Source organism: Aythya marila, assembly GCF_965140915.1.
Source record: "Aythya marila genome assembly, chromosome: 1".
NCBI lineage: Eukaryota > Metazoa > Chordata > Aves > Anseriformes > Anatidae > Aythya > Aythya marila.
Window position 1 is genome coordinate 180,096,084 of NC_139042.1, and position 25,393 is coordinate 180,121,476.

The 25,393-nt window shown below is 36.9% G+C and overlaps 1 protein-coding gene across 6 annotated transcripts in view; it reads left to right on the plus strand.

Annotated features, from left to right (window-relative positions):
• The window catches only part of MDFIC (MyoD family inhibitor domain containing), a 63,754-nt gene that overhangs the window by 21,764 nt on the left and 16,597 nt on the right, over positions 1-25,393 (plus strand). For 5 of the 6 annotated variants that reach the window (XR_014319356.1, XR_014319357.1, XR_014319358.1 and 2 more), the window contains exon 4: positions 14,449-14,724. Coding sequence is in view for 2 of the 6 variants with exons in the window: in XM_082783290.1 (XP_082639416.1) it covers positions 14,449-14,724 (276 nt within the window). In the remaining 4 variants the exon portion in view is untranslated. Of the gene's footprint in view, positions 1-14,448; positions 14,725-19,186; positions 19,297-25,393 lie in introns of all 6 variants that reach the window. The other variant, XR_014319355.1, reaches the window with a different exon arrangement.

Sequence of the window (25,393 nt, forward strand, 5' to 3'; positions counted from 1 at the left end):
GTTTTTGCCCCAGGGAGACAGTACATACTGTTTACTCATTCCTTAGTGGAGCAGGAGTAAGTCTGTCTTCAAGTCTGGGTAGCTACAAAATACATCTTAAACAGTGAAATCTCTAAGCCAGTTAGATGACATGTACCTTTTCCCATCTCCCATCTCTTTATTAAGAGAGATGCTTATTTTAACTGCTATTCTGTAAGATGGAAGTTAAAATGCACAATTTAACAGAAAAGCAATGAAGGCATTATATATTGATCAGAATTGACCATGGAGATCCGATGATCACGGAATACCTTTAGGTCTCTATAGATAAGTGAATAATACTTATTTTGCGTGAATTACAAAGTAAAGGAAAATGTTAAGTTTCGCTGAGAAGATTTGGGTCAGCCTGGCTGGGAACGTTTATCTGAGTGATCAGATTGAGTTTTTCGTAAAGGTGATATAAAAAAAGTTTTTGGATGGTAAGGCAGGATACAGAGCTAAGTTTGTGTAATGCACATGTAGTTTTTATATATGCAATTTTATTGAATTACACCAGCTCATTCAACAATTTAGTATTTCCTAGCTATTTGCTTTGTAACTTTGACCTTATAAATATACATATTTTCCTACCTAAATATATATTATCTTTAGTATATGCTGACTTTTTAATAAGTCACTACCGTATTTATGTCGTTAAATCAAGTATAGAGAAACATTTTTATATGTTAATAGACTTTTCAACAGTATGTACTAATCACTCTAGAAAGTGTCTCTCAGTGTACCTTTGCGCATCTGAAGTAGTCATAAAAATCTTCCCTACGTTTCATAAGTTTTCATCATAGCTGTTTTGTAAACTGTTTTGTTCTGAATTAAGACTTGGAAACTTGCATCCAGTGTGAGCTTAATATTTACAGCAAGCAAAACACTGTTTAACTTTTAAAAGATATGGAAGGGAAAAAAGCAGCACATAACACAGACTTAAAGGAGAATCTTATTAGTAGTTACCTATTTTTTTCTCTCTTCTCCTGTTCCTTTCCTTTAACTGTTATTTCAGCTACTTCTGCATCCATCCACTTGATTTTCTGATTCCCGTCTATAGGGTAGTGTTCTGCCTGAGGAATCTTTTCCCCATAATTTAATTGATAAATTCAATATCAATTTTAAATAAAACACAGTTTGTTTTGGACCATTTGTGTAGGCATCTGCTCCTACACCTTTGTGAGAAAAACAGTATAATAGAGAAACCTCATTTGCTGTGTTATGCTCACTTCTTGAACAACAGCAAAAAAAACTAGCAAAAGCTTTCTATTGTTAACACAGCTACATCCACACCAGGGATTCTGCTGGAATAGGGCAAGAACTTTAGCCCACATTATCAATATTTTGTCAGATATTAGTGGAACAAGTCCTTATGGAAAAGGAAAGACGGCTTGTTTGTTTAGCCCTTGTACAAGCAAGGATCCATTTTGCTCTCAAAACTTAAATGTGGAATTAAAAATCTACTTCTCAGTGACTATAAAGGAATGACAATTCAAGGTTTTGGTCATAAAAAATCCTTTCTTTAGAAATTATGGTATTTTTGGAAGAAAGTAAAGGATATAGATTCTTGATATAGTAGAAAGATGTGGAGGCTATCATGGTGGAGACAAAGTTGGAGGAGCATTGAAGGCTTGTTTGCATTCTGAATAAACTGTGCTCAGTCTTTTCCACATTAGTTTTATAAATTAAAAAGATAAAGACTGACCCATTCCTACTGTAGTTATTGTCTCTAGGGCATTTTTCTCTTTTATGTTTGCATCGCTTTCTCTAGCCCTCCACACATTTTATTTTTATTTTTTTTTTAACAATCCTTTTTCATGTTTCCCTAGTTCGTTTTCTATTACAATAACATGATGGTAAGAAATGTCAGGAGGGTTGTGGTTAGAGGGTGACTGGAATTTTTTTTTAAGTGCTTCGGTATAAAGGCCTGTTCACTTCAACTTTAGGGTGTTAATATCAACATTTAACCTATTTTGTAAGTAGCAATGAACCTTCTTATTAGAATCAGTGTTTTGACTATTGGAGAGTGAACAGTAGATTAAAATTTATGAAAAGGTATGGTGCATTCAGGAAAAAAAAACAGTTGTTAAACATAACAACAGGCTATGAAAATTTTAGCTTCTGGAGTCATGTTATTGCATGAGATTTACATTTTCATAAAATAAACAAATAAACCCAGCCGTAGTCTTTGCAGTTTCTAACAAAAGCTGAAAGTTAAAGACTCAAAGTTAAGAATGCCAATAGCAAGGACATTTAAAATGAAATGATTACTAGTTTTTGTGTAATTTAGGTTAGCAGTACTGCACTGAAAATAAAACCAGGAATTCTGTCTAAATAAGTAGGACACTAATTAAGTGTAAGGTGGTAGGGAGGTTTTCTTATTGTGTGTTGTTAATTCCCTCAACCTAAGAATAGGCACAATAAAATGCAACTAGTTATGCTGAAGGCACAATAAAGTAAAGGGTGCTGGAATTAATTCCAACTGGCAGAGCTGTGGCAGCAGTGCAAATAAAATAGCAGATGGCACAAAACTTTGGTAGAGTGGGTACGAATGCGTCAAAAACTCTGCAGTTGTGTCCTTTTGGCAGTTACTTCAATGGTTTCCTAAGAGCTTTCCTGTTAGGGGCCAAGAAATGCAAGAAGGGAGGCTGAGATGTTTCCTCACTATGAAACAGCTGCACGGCACAAAGGGCAGCAGTTTGGTTTGCTGATCGCTAGCCTGCTTGAGCTGCTGTTGCTGATGATGACATGAATGCTTTTGTGGGGCTGAAGGCAGCAAAGGAAGGTTGTTTGCATGTGATTTAGTTGCTGTCTTTGCTACGAGGTGAGGGTCGCCTCTGTACTTCTGATCTTTGGGGACAAGAGAGGGTTCCTGCTTCAGCTGTGACTTGCTAAAACTCTTGAATTGTGAAAGGACAAAAAATATGAACACAGATGTAAATTGTTATGCTTTTAGTTAACATGCTGTTTCTTTCCTATGAAACCCTTCAGCTTATTTGCAAAACCTTACAACCAAGAGTTTTTAAAATGTAAGAGCAAATATTTTTCAGTATAGTGAGTAACACTGACATAGCACAGCTTTCACTGCTATATCTGTACTCCATTAAAAAAAAAAAAAAAAGTGATTAGTGTACAGAAGTTTTTTTTTTCTTTTTTTTTTTTTTTTTCTTTTTTCTTTTCTTTTTTCTTCCAGAAAAAAATACAGGAAAATATGTCTTCTAAATAAGAGACAAAACATTTTTTGTTGTAGGATTTTTGTTTGTTTGTTTGTTTTTAAAAAAGATCCTTGTTGCAAGAAACATTCAAATTGAAATGCTATAGTAGTAGGTAAACAGTAGGTAAACTAAATAAACTTCAGAGGGTCAAATTATGTAATTTTATAAGTTTAAAGAGGAAGTATTATTAATGTTTTTAAGAGAATGAAAATTATTCCACATATATGCTGAATGGTTTTGAACACGTTGAAATAAGAAAACTCCCCTTCTGTATGTCAGAGATAAAAAGCAATATTCTACTGCTATCCAATCAATTTTGCAGTAGAAGGATTTGCAACTGCTACCGGCCTCTACTATACTGAAATAGTTTGAGCATAATAATTTCACGAAGATTTATATTTGTTTTCCTGAAAGGAGAGGAGAATCAGAATTTTAGGATCTGAAAGGAAAAAGTTGTATGGGTAATTTCACCCCATTAAGACAGACAATTTACCTATTCTTTCAAATGATCTGTAACTTTCTCGTTTGCCCTAATGCGATTGTTTCTCGTATTTTTTGTGCATGTTACTGTTGGTCACTGATACAACACTGTATTTTTCTAGCAGCACAGATTTGTAACTGTGTGGCTCAGATACCAGAATTTTCTTGTGCATTGTTTGAGCAGCTTATGCTTTGCTTCCTTTCAGGAAACTATGCACACCATTTTTACAGGAAGTTCAGTCTTCACCAGACACAGTGAGCGGTTTGACTCTTGCACTTCAGTAAGGGATGTGAGCATGAGCAGAAAGCAAAAATGCATGTAGCTTTTTTTTTTTTTTTTTTTTTTCTTCTTCTTCTTTTTCTTTCTTGAATTCATATAATGGATATCATATATAAAAGCTTGGCCAGGATGAGTGGGTATTGTCTAGCTGAGTCAGAAAGAGGACTTCCTAGAATGTTTTGATAGAATATAATTAATAAGGAGTAAATAAAATAATAGTAGTAATAATAATAATAATAACCACAAACATTTTCCTTTGTGCTAAGTATTTGTGACAATAATTACATGTTAAGCACATTCAGCTTTGAAACGAACATAAAAATCTCTCAGATTATAATTTTTTACATTGCTTTTCCTGTCAGCATATGAAACTGCTGTTTTAGCTGTGTAAGTGTATAATAGTCAGGTTGCCTGTGGGGTACAGGAGGGCTGCAGAGATGGAGGGCTGCCTCTACTCCATGGCCCTGCCAATTCCATCCATGGGCACAACAGCCAGGTGGGATGGTCCTGTGCCCATCTCCTAGGCCCTGCTTACTCAGAGGGAATGCCCATAGCCAGAGGACGTCAGTAGCAGAAGAGACTCCTCTCAGTGTCTTTAATGTCTGTGTAGATACCTATTGCTTCTCCATCTACTCTCTTATTTATTTACTTACTTATTTTGGTAGGTGGTACCTGATGCATTCTCTATGTTTCTCCTTTTTTTCTGCCATCAACAGTCATTGTATTAATCACCCACGCTGTAGAAATCTGCAGTAACAACAAAGTAGGCATTGTTGTGGACCTCATGTCTAATCCCTGCTTTCTGACACAGAATTTCCATTTTCCACAATTCCACTGTTGCTGAATGTGGCTGACTTTTGGCCTGGGCTCCTTGAGTCTCTTTGACCCAGAGCAGAAGGGAAGCTGTTGCTTCAACTCTAGATTACTGTGCAAATACAACATGTTTGTCTTCAGTTAATTTCATTGCTTATCAATGAGTGGTTTATCATTTAATTATTTCCTTACTTGTAAAATTTGTAGCAAATGCTTCAGCTGTAGTGGACTTTACTTATGATTATTTATTTTTTTTCCTATTACTTTTCTGCCCTCGCAAACTGAAGTGGCTCAGCTCACTTTATATTTTTCCCTTCTCTATCTCCTTCCCCTCCAGTGCTCTCATCTTGTGGGTGGTTGCTATCTGCTCTTTTTTGCTTTTGATGTTTTTGCCCTACTATTGTTTTAATAATGTAAAAACCCAAGTTTTAGCCTGTTCCTTGTGGTTAGTGCCCATTTGCTTCTCCTATTCCATTTTCCTTGCAGCTGTGCTTTACCCTTTTCTTCCTTTGGTTTTCTGGTACTTGATAGCTGATGCCAAACCTAGCATCAACTCTAGATTGCTAGAAAGAATAGCATAGAGAAAATGAATGCAGCAAAGATTCAGAAACTCAGGTATCAATTTATGTATTTCTATTTTTGTACCAATTTTTTTTTTTTCCCTTCACTGTCTTTTTACACACTCCAGTCTTTGTTGCTGTCCTTCTGTTTTTACTCCTATTTCTTTCTTTCTGCATGTTGTTGGTTTTGTTAATAGCAGCATTATGCAATGCTTAGAATTATGGGGATGATGAAAGACAAAGCGATAAGAGCAGGGGGCAGACTGATATCTGAGGTGGAACACTTTGGAATCTTCAGAAATTCTGTCTGCAGAAATTCAGAAATCTGGAGGACTTGAAATCAAGAGAACAGTGAATCTTAACATTCACAGTTAAACTAATAATTTTCAAGCATTAATTAATAAATTTAATAAATAAATTAATAAATTTCAAGCATTTGCCCTTATGCCCTTTTTAAAAACAAACAAAACCAGACCAAAACAAACTACAACAAAAAAGAACAGCCAATTTCTGTATGTATTTGTTTGAGTTTAAAAGAATGCTGAAATATCTGAGAACCCTGTATATAGGATCAGTAATGAATACATCTGACCTTTGGCTGTTTTCTCATTCAAAGGTTAGTGGTGGATGGGCTAGGCTGAGAAGCCAGGACTGCTTTTTGCCTCACCATCTCATGGTTTTTGCTACAGTGCAACAGTGACTATAGTCCATGCTTGTTGGTTTGTTGAGGAAGGGAGCAGAAGGTGGTGGAGCCAAGAGGACCTGTTTGCGCACTCGCACAGGTTGTGGCTGTTAATGACACTGAGGTTATCTATCCTAGCCGGTATATCCTGTTGTGTCGCTTATGAGGCAATACCCAGCAAGAGATATCCTGTTATTTGTAGTTTTTCTTTGAAGTTTATTTGATTTGGGAACAAGTAACACAATGGTGAGAGGCATCGAAAATCTTCCAAATGATTGACTTAATGTATTAGATTCATGGTACTCCAGTGTGTCTTTATGCAGTGGTATAACCATATGTTGTAATATGCACTAATTGCATAAGTGCTGTAATTGCCATGCCAACAGCTTGGATTACTTTTTTGCATGTACTGGTTAATTACCCTTCCTTTTAAAATTAGAAGTTCAGAAGCAAGCCATGCTGTTCCTCAGTGAGATGGGATTGTGTTTTTTTTCTACACCTTTGTATACTTTACAGTTCTGGGGACTGTCTCCACATCTACTAAATGACCGATTATTAATGGTCTAGGAATAGATCACTTTCACCACTTCAGAAATTAACAAGCCTAATTCTCTGATTCTTAATTTGTGCATTATTTTGTTTTCATATCCAATATCTACAAGTCACTGTGCATTAGAAAGCAAAATTTAACAACAAGAACTACAAAAAAAATCAGGTAGATCAATACTTCTCTTAATAAGCATGCTATGTGGAAAACTAAGCATAATAGTTAAGTAACTATTTAATTCACCTTAAATACAAAAAGAATCACCTTCAGAAGTCATTGATTAAAGTGTAGATGACCAACAACATGCACATGGAATTCTGGAATGTTGATCATAAATTAATCTGGCATTGCACATATCTTTGCAATGACAGTTGCTACTGTAAGTATTTCTAATGCTGTGAAACATAAAAGCAAATATACTGAAGTTCTTTCTCAGTCCTCTAGCAGAATATATGAGGTAAAAAAATAAAATACTGCAAGTGGGAAGCTTGGAGAAAAAATTCCCACTTTTGAATACAGCCTCATATAGAAATCTATTTCCCACTACCTACAATGTCCTTTTGTGTGTGTGTGTGTGTGTGAATGGGCGCTTCTCTTGTTGTTGTTGTTTTTCTATTTTTTTTATTTAGTATCAAGCTACATTTGTTTGTTCTCAAGAAGTGAAAAACTGTATTCTGCAGTAAGAACTGTATTCCACCTTAAGTAGATGTAGCTTATCAACCACCACATTATGTGAATAATTTTTATTTCTATGTTGTGGTCTAGAAATAATTTACATATCATTTGCAAAGTTTACATATCATTTGCAAAGTTTATCATAGATGTCAATATTTTCAGTCTCACAAAACTACTGCTAATGATGGCAAGATTTGTGTATGATAAGAGTATTTTCTAACGGTAATTAGAAGACAAAAAGATATTTGTATTTTGAGATAACTGTTAAAAGACAGGTAACTGAAAAAAGTTAAAGTCTCACTCAATCCAGCAATGATAAAAAATTTGCTGTTGCTGTTATTAAAAAAAAAAAAAAAAAGCAGTCATTCCCTCATTTAAAAAAAAAAAAAAAAAAAAGGAAAGAAAAAAAGAAAAACCAAAAACACTTCAGGGAAGAGGATTTGTAAATACAGAAATTCACTCCACATGTTCAGTGGAAATGCCTATCAACTTTGTAAACCTCTGGCTACCAGCCTTTTTCATGCTTCCCTGTGGTAAATGCTGCTTTTGGGGTATGTCAAAGACATCTTTAAACAATTTCTGCAACCCTTCAAACAATGTGTAAGGTCCCGCAGAGCTTCCAGAGGAAGGCACTGCAGGTGTCTTTGCACAGATTTAAGAGTACTCTTAGCACCTTCTTGTACACTTATGTCGCCTTCTCAACCCATAAACACACATGCACACACGTATTTGCCATTCTTGTCAGCCCTTCATGGACTGAGAGCTGACAAGCTAAAATGTCTTTTTCCTTTGTCCCCTTACAGCCCCGTTGCTGTTATACCTGGTGCTCTCTGGATGTGTTCTCAGACATATTTTTAACAAAGTGTTCTCAGTGTGGGTCTTGTAAAACTCAGCAATTTTACTACAGTATTTTCTTTACAAAGAACATCCTGTATCATAATAATTTATTGTATTCATTTGAAGATGTCCCCATGTCTTACAAGAAGCAGTTCTTAAAAGGTAGTTGATGCTGTTAGTTGGAACTTTGTTTTCCTTGTAAAGTCAGCATGGTATAAAAAATTCAGTGTAAAAAATTGATTTTAAAAGATAGATTGTACCTTGATGGTACCTTGTTATTTAGTTAATGTATGCTTTCTATGATATGGAAGCTGCACTATATGCTATTTATGTCCTAGAAAATATTCAAAAATAATTGCTGACAAAAGCCACTTCACAGGTTGACTCAGAGGTACATCTTGTAATCTGATTGTTAATATTCTGGATAGCTAGGCAGAGAAAACTATTGATGTAGTTTGAAGATCTGCATAGAGACTAGTCAGGATTTTAGTTAAAATGTGGTGAGGAAGAGAGATTGAGATATTTGAGTTCTTCCAGCTTCACTGAAATTTTATGCTTATTGAGCATATAAATGCATACAATTTGTAATATTTTTGAAAAGGTAAGATTTTTTGCTAGTCAGTTTGAACTGTCACCTTTTATATCTTAGGAATTTATGTCTTTTCCAGAAGCAATGTGGAGTCACCTTAATTTTACTCTAGAATACAAGTAGCTCCTAGTTTTACTGTAAAATCCATGACTATCTGTCATTTGCTTTATTTTCCCCCTCAAGCCTGGGTTTGTGTTATGAAGTACTGATAAGAAACAGAGGCCTGATTCTTACCTTCTTACCATGTGGTCTCTTCAGCATGATCCATGCAGAGCAAGTAGAAGCAGCTACCGCTGAGATCAAACAATTTTCCAGGCTCAAATTAGCATGCAGATCTTGCCTTTCAACATTAACGGACCAAAGCAGGACCTCTCTATTTCCTAAAAAAAAGTTCATTCACTTAGTGTTTTTGCAACTTTTTTGGGGGAGGCAGAGAATTGACAAGCATATTCTGAACTGAAGTACTATTCCGTATTTTCTCAATATGTGAGAATGCCAAAGGTTATATTTTTTTTTACACCCACCAGTTTTGCATTTTTATTCCACCCTAGTCCACCTGCAAAAATATTGTTTCTATGGCCTGATCTGATGTCATGAACTAATGTGTCATAAGCTAAGAAAAACAGTGCTCTTACCTCTCCAGGTATGTAGTCAGATGATCCAGGCTGTCAGTGGAAATTTTTTTTTCTTTTTTTTTTTTTTTTTTCATCAGTGACATTGGCCAGCCTATCAAACTCCATAGGCATCTGTATCAGATGCCTTGGAATTGCTTTTGATGTGATTAGGGTACTAATTAGCTGTCTCAATTTTTATCTCCCTCCTGATGTTTTCTTTTGATTCATTTTGACTCTGAGGAGCCTGTATTCTGTGATGTTTGTTTTTGTATTGTGTCTAAAATCCCTAATGATAGCTTAAACTGTCCTCTTTTTGTTGAATATTTCCCTGTGTTTACATACATTTTTCTGTTAAATGCATACATCAGGACTTTTCTCATAAGAATAGCTGTTATTTTCTAGAGGTGTAAACCATGTATTGTCAGTGTGAATATATATGTGCTATGGATTTTACAGTCCAAATGAGAATGTGCATAGTAACTTCATCTAAAACCATCAGAATCATAGCAAGTGTTTAGTATTTGAATATTTATTCACCAGATAGTAACATTATAATTAAATTATTATGTAAAGCCAGTTAAATAACAGCAGAAGTTACTGTATTAAGGCCCACTTTGCAAGGAAACCAATGACAAGGAAGCAGTGAAACATGCTAATAGATTTTATGCTATAGCAATATATTGGCTTTTTATTGCTTTTCCACAGGCAGCAGATTCATGTATAGTTATTACTAGCTACATTATCTGCTAGTTTTCTATCAAAAAAGATTCAATCTATTGAATCATTTATCCAATATTTATCATTCTTATTGAAAATCCACTAGTGTTAGTACTATATAAAATATTGACTTAAATGTACTGGTTTTGCTAAAGATTAAAAACATATTAACCTAAAAAGCACATTTCTTAGGACATTTGAAACTATTTATTCTGGATGTTTAAACTGACAATATTTCTGTGTTGTGTGAGGAATGATTTTTATTTCTTTAAAAATCGTTGGCATACAGTAAGTGACCAATGCCATACTGATTTGAAGATGCTGAATGTTCATACAACTCATATTTGAAATTTTGATGTGTATTGCATTAGTTACTGAATATCAAGAATAAAATTTTTGCTCATACATAGAGTGCAAAATGGGATCTTTTGTAGCAGCACACGGCCTGTTTAGAATGATATAACAGGCACTGAATGTTCACATATCAAACAAAATGCCATCTTTCTGTAGAAAAGAGGTGTCAAAAAGTTTCTTTGTACCTTTAACGCATGTGATTATGTAGTACAAAATGCAGAGTTTGTAAAATTTCTTGAATATACAGGCAAAAAATGAATAATTCAAAACAACTCATAAGTTCTACATTCTATTGTATCTTTTATAACGCAGGCAGAAGATAGCATTGTGTTCCCAGTAGAGCTGAATTTGCACAAGTTACACCTCTGAAAATGCCAGATGGTCTATGGTCTACTTTTGAGAGCTGTCACATATGTAAAGATTTGAAAAAAGAAAGACAGCTGAATGAGAGCAGTGGATCATTAAAGAGAGAGTGAGAGTCCCTGGGTATCACTATGTTTTAAGAAGCATTGTGTCGTTCCCCATATTACACTTCTTTTTTTTTTAAGATATACACAACCTTTAAAAAATAAGGTAAAAATATTTCTGTTTTAAACTGAGTGGTTGTAGCTTAATCTTGGAACTGTCAATTGCTTTTGTTCTTTATGCTAGAATGCGGTCATATGGTTCCTAATTGGTTTCAAGTGTGTTTTAACCATAAGATTCAAGTCTCCCTAGTGCAAAATTATCAATAAAGTTAAAATAAATTTAAATTGAGATAACTAATCCATTTGGGGTTTTATTCCATTTTGATTTGACCTGCATATCATATGTGAATACTGTAAAGCCAGTCAGCTAAAAAGTTGTATGGTAATGCTGAAAGATTGAAGTGCGAGTACTTTGGGAACAGGATTATTATTAACACCCTCCCTCCCCCCCTCTCCCCCCCCAAAATAAGCAAACAAAACCCCCACTACCATAGTAAAAATACTAATAAAAGCAAAAACAGTAATTGTTTAGATTCCCCAAGCCTTACCATTCACCCACAATTTGACAGAAGAACTCAAAAAGCTTGTAATTTTGTAGATTGAATTTTGGAAAATTTCTCATGGAATAGAATCATAGAATAACCTAAATTGGAAGGGACCTGGAAGGATCACTGAGTCCAACTTCCAGATCCCCAAAAGGGCTACCCAAAAATCAATGGGTGACAACATGTCCAAGAGCACTGTCCAAATGCTTCTTGAACTCTAGCAGGCTCAGTGCCATGACCACTGCCCTGAGGAGCCTGTCCCAGTGCCTGACAACCCTCTGAGTTCAGAACCTTCCCTAACCCCCAGCCTGACCCTCTCCTGTCCCAGCTCCATGCCGTTCCCTTGGGTCCTGTTGCTGTCCCCAGAGAGCAGAGTCCAGAGCCTGCCCCTCTGCTCCCCTCCTGAGAGAGTTGCAGGCCGCCATGAGGCCTCCCCTCAGCCTGCTCTGCTCTGGGCTGAACAAACCAAGGGACCTCAGCCGCTCCTCATACATCTTCCCCTCTGGACCCTTCACCATCTTTATAGCCTGCCTTTGGACACTCTCTAATGGTTTTATGCTGTTGAAAGCACCAGAAATACATAAACAAGTGCAAAATGCTACCACCAATTTATCTGTCTTGAAAAAGATCATAACTGTCAGTTTAGAAACTTTAGAGACTTATGCTGGTAATGAGTCTGCTCCTATTTTAGGCAAGAGAAAACTAAAAAACTTGTTTTGGGGTTCCCATGATAGTCTGGAAATGTAAACAGCAAATATGTGCTGGAATTGAATTCCAGAGGCAAGAAAGTACCTTGCCTATGCTTCTGCTCATACATTTTTCAAGCAATAATGCAAAACTGATAGGAACAGCAGCTTTGGTATTGCCATTGAAAACATTTTTAGGCAAGTTAGTTCAAGTGTAAGGATACCTTTGTACTCCTGCTCTGTTGGCCTGGAAGCTCACGAGCAGTTACCAATGGAAGGTAATAATCTTTGTCACTGCTGCATCTTTGGGGAGTCTAATAGCATAAATGTTCCTCTAGCCCTTCTCTTCTTACCTGCAACAGAAACTTTTCACTTTTGTAAAGTAGGTTTACAGTTGGTGTTACTTTGGCCTAGACTGATTTGCACAGTGTAGGGTATATTTTCAAAATCTTATTTGCTCTGACTAAAAATGTCAAATGGAAAATAAAAACAAACAACATCCCCCCTCCTTTTTTTTTTTTCTTTCTTTTTTTTTTTTTTTTTTTTTTTTTTTTTGCTTTTCCTTTTCAATATTTAAACCAAGATTTAGTTTAAGATTAATCTAAAGTTTAATCTGGACAACTAAATGATAGTTGGAGGAAGCAATGTATATATGATATCAGTGTCCTTGATAAAAGGGAAGTGTTGAGGCTTTATTAGGCAAATTCAGAACTGGGAGTCCTTTTAAAGACCATACTGGTCTGTGTGTCCTGATAGAATTCCAGAATGGTTTGGATTGGAGGGGACCTTAAAATCACCCACTTCCAACTTGTCATGGGCAAGGATGCCTCCCACTAGATCAGGTTGCTCAGGGCTTCATCTAACTTGGTCTTGAACACCTCCAGGGCATCTGCAACCTATTCCAGTGCCTTTCCACCCTCATAGTAAAGAATTTCTTCCTTATATCTAATCTAAATCTACCCTCTTTCAGTTTAAAACCATTACTGCTTATCACTACACCCCCTGACAAAGAGTCCCACCCACAGCTTTACAGCAGGCGCCCTTTAGGTACTGGAAGGCTGCTTTAAGGTCTCTCCAGAGTCTTGTCTTCTCTAGGCTGAACAACCCCAATGCCCTCAGCCTGTCTTCGTAGGAGAGGTGCTCCAACTCCTTGATCATCTTTGTGGCTATTGGTAGTATTTTAGTATTTGTCCAAAAGTTTAATCATGTGTATCTGAAGTGAACAGTGTAGCTGTTTCCTTTAAATGAAACTAAAATTACCTACACTTTTAAAAATGTATATTTTATGTAAAATAATACACTACATATATATAATATGCATACAAAGCTATACTGTGAAATCATCAGAAAATTTACATGAATTGTTTAAAAAGAGAATGAATTGCAGTGCTGAACAGTGTTTGCTTTTACTACTGGTGTTGTCTAATCTCTCTGAGAGTTCAGTGAAAGTCTTAAAGAAAAATTGGGGGGTTGGGGAAGGGAGGATGGCTTTTTTTCTTGACATTAAATTTATAAATAGTCAAAGATAGGCCTTCTTGAAAACCTCTTTATGTCCAAGCAAGATAACAGTATTTTGATTAGGAGATGTGATTGGTCTGATGCTTTATGATTATGAAATCTGGTTGTGTTACTATCTTTATAGTTTAATTAGTTTCAGAACTTATTTTTTGTTGTTGTTGTTGTTGGTGGTGTTTTTTTGTTTTGTTTTGTTTTTTAAGCTTCTTGAAGATTGTGACTGTTTTTGTTCTTCCCAGCAATCCATTAGTTTAAGCTCAATCTGGTGTTAGTTACCAGACTACTCCTATTCATATCTAATATACTGGTAGCTGGTAGCTGCCTTTCAGTCTTGTCACTCTGGTTATTTTCCGAAGACTGGCAGGCTGGCTAACTGGTAGTTTCACTTCTCTTTCTGCAGTCTCTATCTTTTCTGTACAATTTTCTCCTTATTGTTTGTGTTTCCTCCAATTCTTCATCTGGCTTTCTTTAGCCCAACTTTACCTCAGTTTTAATACTTTTTTTGCTCCCATTCCCGACTTTTTACTTCTTCCCATTGGTTATCTTGTTCTCTCTGTCTAGTTCAGAAACCTATGAAACAGCGCAGTGTTGAATGGGGATTCTACATCTCATCTAGACATGCAGCATATATATTTTTAATTACATAATAATAATTTAATAATGGTTAAATTTAATAATTTAATTGTAATCATTTTTAATTTAGGGATATTTTTTGCTTTCTTGTTTTGATGGAAGATGTTAACTTTTCAATCTGTTCTCAGAACAGTAAGAACAAAGAATTCCCAGTCTTGCCTGAAATGTTCAGTTATCAATTTACAGTTTTAATTAACACTTTCTTTCCATTTCATTTTAAGCACAACCTCAACGCTTGCCTCAGCCAAATACTTCAGCACTGGAAAGGGGTGAGGAAGAAAGTGGCAAAGTACAAAACGGCCATGTGGGCCTGAGTAATGGAAGTGGAATTCACAATGGGGTCAAGCATGCATCTGCAGACAACAGAAAACTTTCATCTCCTGTTTCAGAAAAAATGCACAGAAAAATTCAGTCCACCTTGTCTGTCAACAGTGACGGCAGCAAGAAGAGTAAAATAAGCTCTGCATTTTCTCAAAAGCCAGGTACTTCACCTGAAGGTAAGTAGATTTTTTTATTAAAAAAAAAAAAACAACAACCAAAAAAAACCCAAACTGAATAAAGACTAGCCAAACTCCATTCTCACTAATAATTACACAATCAACTCAAAGTAATTGAAGAACATGACTCATGCTCCAGAAGCAAATAGAAATCATTATGATAAAACATAAGTTACTTCCCCAAAGGAAAATATTAAGTATTTGAAGGAAATTGAAGCAATGGGAGATTTCTTGCTCTCAAACATTTGGCCAGCATAGTCTGGTGATGTTTAATTCTTTGTAGTTAGTATCCTGAACTGATAGAAATTCCAGTTAATGGCGTAACGGGTACACCAGAAAAATGTTAAAGCACTATTTCATAACATACTACACATAACATACACATACTTAATTGTATACTTAATTGTATGCTTAAATACATAGTAACTACTACATTGTTAATACTTAACAATGGCAGGTTCCATGACAGTAGAGTTAGTTTTTAAAAATGTTCTGTTAGGAGATATTCTGACTAGCTGTGAGGTCTGAACACTAAATAATAAAATTTAGAAATGTGCTTTGATGATGAATGTGTCTTATGCTATATTTAGGCTGTAAATACTTTAATGAAAAAGTTTCATATTCCCTATGCACAGCTTAAATAAACAAAAGTAAATAATTTTGCCATATTTTTTTCAGCTCTGTGTGTGTTTTCACTGCTTGCAATTACTCTAATGGTCCCAGAGTTCCTGAGCCTCTACTCAATCTATTGCCTTCCCATTAGCACTAATATACTCAGAGAGCTTTGCTCCTGCCCATTACAGGAAGGGTGCAGAAGCTCTATAAATTTTATTGGTTTGAGGCAGGCTTTCTTTCAGAATGCAGGTCACATCCATAGGTGCATCTAGTTAAAATAAATAAATAAATAAATAAATAAATAAATAAATAAAAATCTTGGGGGGTAAGAAAAGACACAGATTCGCAGAAAAACAGGAGGCTGTACTGTTCAGTGAAATGGGGAGGATTCTCAGTGTGGATGGAAGCAAAAGGGATCAGAAAGACTGTAAGTATGTAGTGGCTTGGGTGAAACCCACTGATTTCAGTGGACTGACTTCTTTTGGCTTCTACTACTTCAATCAAGCCTACTGCGTGCATCTATGTAATAATATCAAGTAGAGCTTCATTTGTACTGGGCCATGGGCTGGTCTTCCTTGCTGTGGTTTATTTTCATATATATCTTCAAGAACCTAATGTTATTTTTGACTTGTGCTTTCAGTTCTAAAATTTCTTTCCAAAACTGAGATTTCATTCTTGCTATATTCCCCTTCTCTCTTCCCGTTATGTGAAAAACAGTTCATCCTCCAGCCTTGCATTTTTCTTATATATTTTTCATTCATGCAATATCAAAAAACTGGACGTCAAGAAAAATAGATCTGTTCACATAGCTGATACAAAGTGGCAGTTGCTAAATTTAAGATATTCAAACTCTGAGAAAGAAATTCTAGCATTATACAGAGATAGGTTCTGTTCTGTCCATGCCCTTATATACTTATTTATGGTTAACACTTCCTTTTTCTTCTAAAATTGCAGTTTAATTGCATTTAAACCAATAATAAGTACTAATAAGTACCACTTATTAAGTAATAAGTACTAATTAGTACCACTAATAAGTACTATGACTGAGGATTTCATAGACACTCTTTTGAGATGGTATACACAAATTAATTTGGACACAAGTACTACAACTTCATATTCTGAATCTTACTTTTGTAGGCAGAGGTATTTTTTGTGAACAGTTCTGTATTCTTGATCTAATGACATTTCTGTAGAAACTATTGAAAAGATTCACAGAAAGATGGATCAGATAGGAAACTATTTGAAATTGTCTCTTTTCCCTTTCCTCCCCTCCCCTCTCCTCCCTCTGCCATCTGCATTTTTATATGAAGATCTAGACCATGGAGTCAAGTCAGCATTCCAAGATATGCTGTTTAGAAACACTTCACATCCAGTGAGGCTTAGGAGGGTGTAAGTGCATTCACCAACTCTGCTCTTCGTCTGCATCTATTATTAATCCATATCATCCCTGAAGAAATCTTACTCAGCTCCATGACTTACACTACAAAAACAAAAAAACAAACAACAAAAAAACACAAAGGAATTATGAAAGAGTTGGAGTTTCTCTTTTAAAAAACAGTTTTTAAACACTATTTCAGTTCTAAGGATTTTTCAAAAGGACTGGATAGGTTTCACTGCAGTGAAAAAATGATTATATATATATCTTTTAATTTATATAATAATGTTAATGATATTTAAAATGTTTTGTGTCAGAAGTGTCACAGTTCTTGCAAAACTGTGGTCTGTAGACTACTGGCAAAGTGAATTGTCACTTTGCACCTATGTAGCACAGAGCAACCTTGGAAACCTGAAAAAGAAATTGAAAATGAGTAAAAAAAAAAAAAACGAGATAATTTAGTTGCTGCTTTTGGAAGTTTCTGTTTAACTACACACAAGGGGAGAAGAAAGGAGGAACAGTCCAAAGCAACTTAAAGAAGGAAGGAAATCTAAAGGAGACAGCAAAGAGGCAGCTGAACAGTAAATCTACGTGTTAGGAAATGAAGAGAGAGAGGTAAACTGAGTACATACAAGTGTATCAGAATGGTGGGACACAAATAATAACGATGTACCCAGGGCTGGAGAAGGAAAGGTGAAAAGAAACTGGGCAGTGGCGGGATGGAAGAGGAATTTAATTAACAGAATAGGTGGAGAGAAGGGGCAAAATGAAATAAACACTAACTATTTTGTAAAATACATGTACAAGCCGAGCTTTTCTACCAAGAATGTATGAAGCTTGATGATAAACTTTTTTTTTTTCTTTTTTTTTTTAATAAAGCATTTTTTTTAAAAGAAGTTAATGGTGGAGAGAAGGAACACAAATTTTCAAATGGAGCTCTCACTTGTGGTCAAGTTGCTGTGACCTCACAGATTACTACGATTGTTAGGGTAGCAACTAAAATTCTGACAACCTGTCATAATCTGAGTTTAGATTAGCACTGAGTTTAGCACTTCACATATTTGCACGCTGAGAGCATGCAACTACTGTGCTCATCTGGACAGGATAGCTCATTAAACTACTGTAAGCAGATCATGAGCCAGACTCCTTTATGTATGGCAGATCTTTATTTCATTCCTTTTCAGGCTCCCTAAACCAGAGAGGCAGGACAAGGCATCTTCTTTCCAATTATTATTATTTTTTTTTTCCCCAAAATAGGTCACTGGAAGTTTAATAAAGCTAGATAGCTAGATGCAGGAGAGAGGTAGATAAAGCTTGCAGCATGTGTGTGTATGTGCATATACAAAGGTACAAAGGAGCTTTTTCCCTTTCTTCTCTTCCCCTTCCCCCTTTCCCTTTCTTCCATTCTCTTCTCCCTTTTTTTTCTTTTTTCTTTCTCCTCTCTCCTCTCTTTCTCTCATTCTTTCCCTCCTCTTTCTCCCACTCTCTTTTTCTCTCTCTTTCTCAAATTTTCTTTCCTTCTCTTTCATCCTTTCTTTCTCTCCTGTTCTCTCCTTTTCTCATTTTCTCTCCTGCTTTCTCCCTCTTTTTTCTTTAATTTTCTTTCTTTTTTTTTTTTTTTTCTTTTTTATTATTTCTTACATGCACTTCTGAAATCGGCCCTATCAGCCCTTAGACAGCTACTTAATCAATATCCTGCAAATCTCTTTACTTCTGTCAAAATTTCCATTGTTATCTTTTGGAACTTGCTTTAAACTGGAGTTCTGTCTGAGCAAGAAGTATTTTAGTACTTTAAACTGTTTGTTAGACAAGGTTGTGTCAGAAGGCAGTTGTCAGTCAGGCAACTAACATTATCATATGGTCAAAACTATCATTTAAAAAAATATATATTTTGAAAAGCAGTGTGTTTTAAGCATGGTTTGTACTTTTGCTTGCATAGAAATCTTGGCACATGTTTTACACATTTGTTAAACAAGCGAGTGGAACACAGGGCCTGCAATGAAGAAAGATCTTTCCACAGCATCCATTTTATAAGGTCACAGTCCAGCTGGCATCTAACTAGTGTCAGTATTTGCCTTAATGAACAATGGGAATGAAAGCTGCAGATTTGAAGGAAGTCTTAGGTATTGTAAATTGGCACGTTTCATAGTATTTCTATATGTTTAACATAAAGAACCTGGATCATTTTTCTTCCAAGGTTACGTCTGTATTAAGAGTTTAGAATATAGGCTTTGATGAAAGTTTCTATTGATTTTGCAGTGTTCTGTTCATTTTGCCTGTTCAGGCAATATTTTAATTTTCTTGATCAAGAGAGATGATCATTTTCTATTTTAAAAAGCTGAAATATCACCTGTCATGATTTGTAACCTTATTGACCCCCATCTAAAGAAATGGACCTCTGTTTTCCAGGGATAGTTATACTCCATCTGACATGTCCGTTTATTCTTTCTGGTTTTCTTCTTTTTATTTCAGAATTTTAGTGGACATGGTGAATTTTCTAAAAGAGGATGGGAAGCAGAAGCTGCACAGGAGCTCCACATATTATGGGCATGGCATTGTGTTAGCGCACGTGTAGCTGCTCTGTAAGCTGACATCCCACCTCTGGGTAACACACACCTTTTAGAAATGTGGGCTGGGGCAGTTTCTCCATGGCTCACCTCCTGTTTGTAGCTGAGTGCTGTGCTGATCTGGCCAGGGCTATTATTCCTGGCCACGGCTTATCCCTGCCTGCGCCGGTGGCAGGAAGCCTACAGCGCCTGCTGGGGCTTCTGTTCAGGGCGCTGCGGGGGCCCGGCACGAACACCCGCTGAGGACCTCAACCGGCACTTTGATTGCGGGTTTGCCCTTTTTTGATTCTTGCTGTGAGACAGCAGAGTGCCTGGAGATTTGTTTTGAGTTGTCTGAACTCCGTGGATATAGTTAGTAAAAAGCTGACCAAGGTCAGTATGCTGTAAGTGAGCTTATTTACCATTACAGACAGGGAAACCTTTTATCATATGTGACCTGCCTGCTTGGTATGAAAGCTTATTGGGTCAGTTTGTGAGAGGTTAGTGTCAAGCATTACAAAAGCAGCACAGATCAGCCTGCCTGTGTGCTTCTCTGTACACTTTTTTCAGTTTAACTTCTGCAGATCTTGTACAGTTTAGATGATAGTTCTCTTAAAATCTGTTTCTTAAGCAAAGCTGCATCTTTTCATAAAAATGAAAAGGAGGGGATAAAAGGGAAGCTGAAATAAAAGAAACATATGTGTGAGTATTTAAAAGAAATTAGATATCAGAACAATGTGTGTATGGAAAGATTTTAGAAATAAAAAGTAATGTGCAAATGTTTGAAGACATGTACATAGACAAAAATTAAAGCTGTTTCATTGCTAATATTATTTCTTTTCTTTAATTGAACATAGCTATTATAACCATGATGAGATATAATGTGGGGCTCCCTGGGATTTGAGTATCAGTGGATAAACAGTTTTAAGAGATTTTAAACTGCTAGTCTGGATATTGTCTGAGATAACGTTTATAGCCCAGTTAAAGTAGGTATTATTTGTAACATATACACTGGCTACATCAGCGCAAGGTAGCTGGAATTACATGTATGATCTAAGCAACAAAAACTTGGACAAGTTTGCTGAGCTTCTATTTGCCTTGGCATTGTTTTAAGAGTTTTCATGAAGTTTCCTAACAAATCTGTGACTTTTGGGGATGTGCCAAAAGTCTAAGGAAACAGCTTTAAACAGCTTTACTTACACTGGTATTTAAAAACGCTGCATGAGATGACCCTTTTAACTTCAGGTTGAACTTTTATCCCAGGATAATAATGAAAAGGTAATTGTGGATGAGATTGTGTGTCTGAAAGTGAATCTGTTTTTTTCCACTAACAGTGGGTTGGTCTAATAAGATATATTCTCAGCGCCTACAGACCAAGCCTATCATAATTTATGTCATCCAGCATAGTTTCTGGGAGCTTGAATCCTACTCAACAAATGTGATACAATGTTTTGACTGGCATGGTGTAGTTTGGAAGTCTGGAGGAAAGTCTTCATTAATGGTGGTCTTATGTAATGAGAAATAGACTAATTTCTTCTCTCTCTGTGAAAGTATTTAAGTGAAAACTTAAATTCCAAGAAACTTAGAAGTTAACTATTTATCAACATTGCTGCATCATGAACAGCAAGGAAGATGCAGTTTGGTCCTTAGTAAAAGGGCACCCCTAATTCTCATTTTCATGACTATCTCTAATGGGGAAAAAAAAATTAAAAAAAAAAAACTTTTATCCTAAAAAATATTAATAAAATAAAAAAAAAATGCCACTTATATCACTTTAAACTAGCTACTCTTTAAGGTAACATAGGTGTTGTGTCACAACTTATATTGCTGTATCATTTCTTTAACAAAAAAGGCTAAAATATGTTCAAAGTTTCTAGAAAACATGTTATCAGGCCTTAAGATCATCAAATTTACTTTTTACTTTTTTTTTTCCAAATATATAAATTACATTTAATTCCAATTGGAATAATTTGTTCCACTATTCACTTATCTGCAAAAACTATTAGGATTTTGATGTAGTAAGTTCAAAGAGAGGAAATTAAGTATAGTCTTAACATGTTAAATTAGTTGGTATTGGTACCAGGGAAGAATTATCAGGGAGTGCAAACAGTAGAATATATATTAGTGGTCTCCAACATGGTATTGATAAACCTGGTATTCTCTCTTTGGGAGTTTTATATAGTATCTTCTTCACAGATGGCTTTCTCTGATCATGGCATCCTACAACAGCAACCAAAGGAAGTATTTTAAACTCTATAAATTTTTCTTTGAAACTGGCAGATTGGGGTATGAATATGGGTACTAGTCAAGAATGTGTAAGTTTTGTATAATATATAGATATAAAATCATAGAAACAGAATATCCTGAATTGGAAGGGACCTACAGCGATCATCAAGCCCAACTCTACCCAAAAATCAGACCCTGTGTCTGAGAGCATTGTCCAAATTATTCTTGAGCCCTGGAAGGCTCAGTGCCATGACCGCTCGCTGGGAAGGCTGTGCCAGTACCCAACCACCCTCTCAGTAAATAACCTTTCCCTAACATCCAGCCTGAACCTTGGACCCTGGAGATATGTTATGAGACATTAAGGTCTTGTGTCACTGCTATTACAAAAAACACCATGACTGCATCTTTTCATCTTATTTATAATTGCATCAATAAGCTAAGAAGTAGGAGTCATACATGAAAGTAATTCTTCCAACAATCCATCCAGAAGAAAGGTATTGCTGATTTTTAGAGTCGTGATTCTGAATTCAGCTGGTCAGGCAGAGCTAGGTAACAGCATGTTTTGCCAAGTGTTGAATACACAAGGAAATTAAAATAAACAACAACAAAAAAATTCTTTTAGCGTTTCAGTCAGTGAAGAAGAGATGGAAAGATCCTCACTGAGTTTGTGCTATAGCATTAAAGGCAAAGGCAAAAAATTGTTATTTCTTTCTGTTATCTTGGGCCATATTTGGTAGCTGTTACCTTGGAAATATCATAATTTAAACCAACATGACCTCTACGTTTAAGTATCGATTAGTGTACGATAAGTGTAAAGGGAAATTATTATTTTTTTTCCAGAAAAGTGCCGGAAAGTGCAGTCCCTTTTGGTTTAATTTATGAATTGTTGTCCATCAAAAAATATATATGTTATAATTTATATAAATGTTTAGTTCTTACCCTTCAATTTTACATATCCCTGTATGAAGCATGCAAGATTTGTCTGAGCATCTTGTTTTTAATACTGATGCTCATGAAGTTTTATTAAGGTGTTTTGTTTAAAAGTTATTTGTAGAACAAAATTTGTTATGGTACTTGGTTCTTGCAGTTGTATTTTAAAGATGTAAAATACTAAAAATCTCAGTTCTTCAAATATGAGGGCTTCTTAGATACAACTCTTGGCTTCTTTATCTTTTTCCTTTGCATTAAAAGAAAATCTGAAAGGAGATTGTACCTGAACAAATTTAACACCATCTCCATGACAACCAGCTAATTAATCGCTATTGGTATGGCTTTGGTCCTCTTCAGTGAACGGATACTCCCCAGCTTTATTTCACATATCTTCTGTGTTTTCTATGAAGGTCATTTATTTAGTGACAGCATTTCCTAGGAAAAAGCAGCCTTTTTAGTACAGGCAACAATTGTCTTTAAAAATAGCTCAATCTTACCTGCATTTTTCTTCTTTTTTTTGATGTTTAAATTTTCTTTTTCACTTGGGTATATAAGCTCATTGTGTATGTTGTGACTGTGACGACATTGCAGTACAGGCATTCCCAAGATAAGTTTGGATCTAACTGACGTAGTAATTAGGAGAAATCCATCTGCAGCATTGTGGAGGTAGTGTGGACTAAGGATTCAGGTAGTTGTTTTCATTCTTGGGAAAGATTTTGCAAGTGGTGTTGAACTGTGAGCTGCATTGCTGTGAGTATTGTGTGTTTAGCTGCTGGCTGGGTTAAATCACAACAGCTTGCTAGTGTAAAATCAGCTCTATTCTATCCTGCAGTCAGTTTCTGCAATGTTAGTGATACTTTGATTCAATCAGGATACTTGCCAGGGTTACTCCATCATTTTAGATATTATAAATATGTTTTAGAGTCTTGGTAATTGTATTAGTACTGCAAGTAATTGCAAGCTTTCCCCCAAAATAAGAGCCTCCAACCTGTGATTTCTATGAAGATTCAGTACTTGGTCAGAGGAAATGTCTGCATACTTCAATATCCTGTTTTTGCTAATGGCCTCTCATAGCAGATACCTGTGAGGGACTCTAGGAACAGAAAGGATGAGATGATGCAGGATATTTTCCCCAGAACAACTTCCCAATCTTCAAATATCTGTGGATAAAGGAGTTAAAGGCTTGCAAGCTTGTCGTGGTTCCGCTCGAGTGGGCAGCCAAGCTCCACCACAGCCGCTCTCTCACTCCCCCTCCTCAAAGAGGAATGGGGAGAAAATATGTGAAAAGGGCTCAAGGATTGAGATAAGGACGAGAAAATCACGCAATAATTATTGTAACGGGCAAAACAGACTCGGCATAAGGAGATAGTAAGATTTATTGCCTACAACTAACAAGCGAGAGAAGTGAGAAAACAAAGGAAAAAAAAAACAAAAGCACCTTCCCCCTCCATCCACCCTTTTCCACCTCCTCCCCCCGAGCGGCGCAGGGGAACGGGGAATAGGGGTTATGGTCAGTCTACAGCACTTCTTCTCTGCCGCTCCTTCTCGGTCACTCTCGTCCCCTGTGCTGTGGGGTCCCACCCACGGGATGCAGTCCCTGATGAACTGATCCGGCGTGGGCTTCCCACAGGCAGCAGCTCTTCCAGAACTGCTCCAGATATGGGTCCGTACCACGGGGTCCATCCCTCAGGAGAAAACTGCTCCAACCTGGCTCCCCTACGGGCAGCAGCTCCTGCCAGGTCACCTGCTCCTGCGTGGGCTCCTCTCCACGGGCTACAGGTCCGGCCCGGAATCTGCTCCGGCAGGGGTCTTCCACAGGCGGCAGCCTCCGTCGGTGCAGGGCCACCTGCTCCACCGTGGTCTCCTCCACGGGCTGCAGCATGGAACCCTGCTCCACCGTGGTACTCCATGGGCTGCAGGGGGACATCCTGCTTCACCATGGTCCTCACCACAGGCCGCAGGGGACTTCTGCTCCGGCGCCTGGAGCACCTCTCCCCCTCCTTCTACACTGACCTTGGTGCAAGGCTGTTCTCTCACTCCCTTGACTCTCCCGGCTGCTGTGTGGCGCAGCGTTTTTTCCCTGTCTTAAATATGCTCTCAATGAGGCGCAAAACAACATCGCTTATTGGCTCGGATCTGGAAAACAATGGGGCCCTTCCCAAACATGGGGCAGCTTCTAGATCTTTCTCACAGAAACCACCCCTATGGCTCCCTGCTACCAAAACCTTGCCACGTAAACCCACTACAAAGCTGTAAGAAGAAAAATGAAAGCTGTTTATGAAAGAACAATATTCTCCAACTGAATGTTTTGTGTATTTTAAAGTTTTCATTTTCTTTCTGGGCTGGCTGTACACTGCCTCTTACAAATTAAATATGCTTCACAGACATTATATACTTACTATTGCCTGAATGGTTACACTCAAAGATTTGTGGTCAACAGTTCAATATCCGGGTGGAGATGAGTGATGAGTGGTATCCCTTAGGGATCTTTACTGGATCCACTATGGAACTTCTTTGTCAGTGACATGGGCAGTGGGATTGAGTGCACCCTTACCAAGTTTGTAGATGACACCAAGCTGTGTGGTGTGGTTGACATGCTGGAGGGAAGGGATGCCATCCAGAGGGACCTTGACAGGCTCCAGAGGTGGGTCTGTGTGAACTACATGCAGTTCAACAAGACCAATTGCAAGACGCTGCACCTGTGTTGGAGCAATCCCAAGCATGAATACAGGATCAGCAATAAGTGAATTGACAGCAGTTCTGTGGAGAAGGATCTGAGAGGTGATGATGGATGAAAAGCTCAATATGACCCAGCAGTGTGTGCTTGCAGCCCAGAAAGCGGTCGTATCCTGGGCTGCATCAAAAGAACGGCCAGCAAGTTGGGAGAGATTGATTCTCCTTCTCTACTCTGCTCTTCTGAGACCCCACCTGAATAGCTGTGCTCAGCTCTGGGGCCCTCAGCACAAAGGGCATGGAC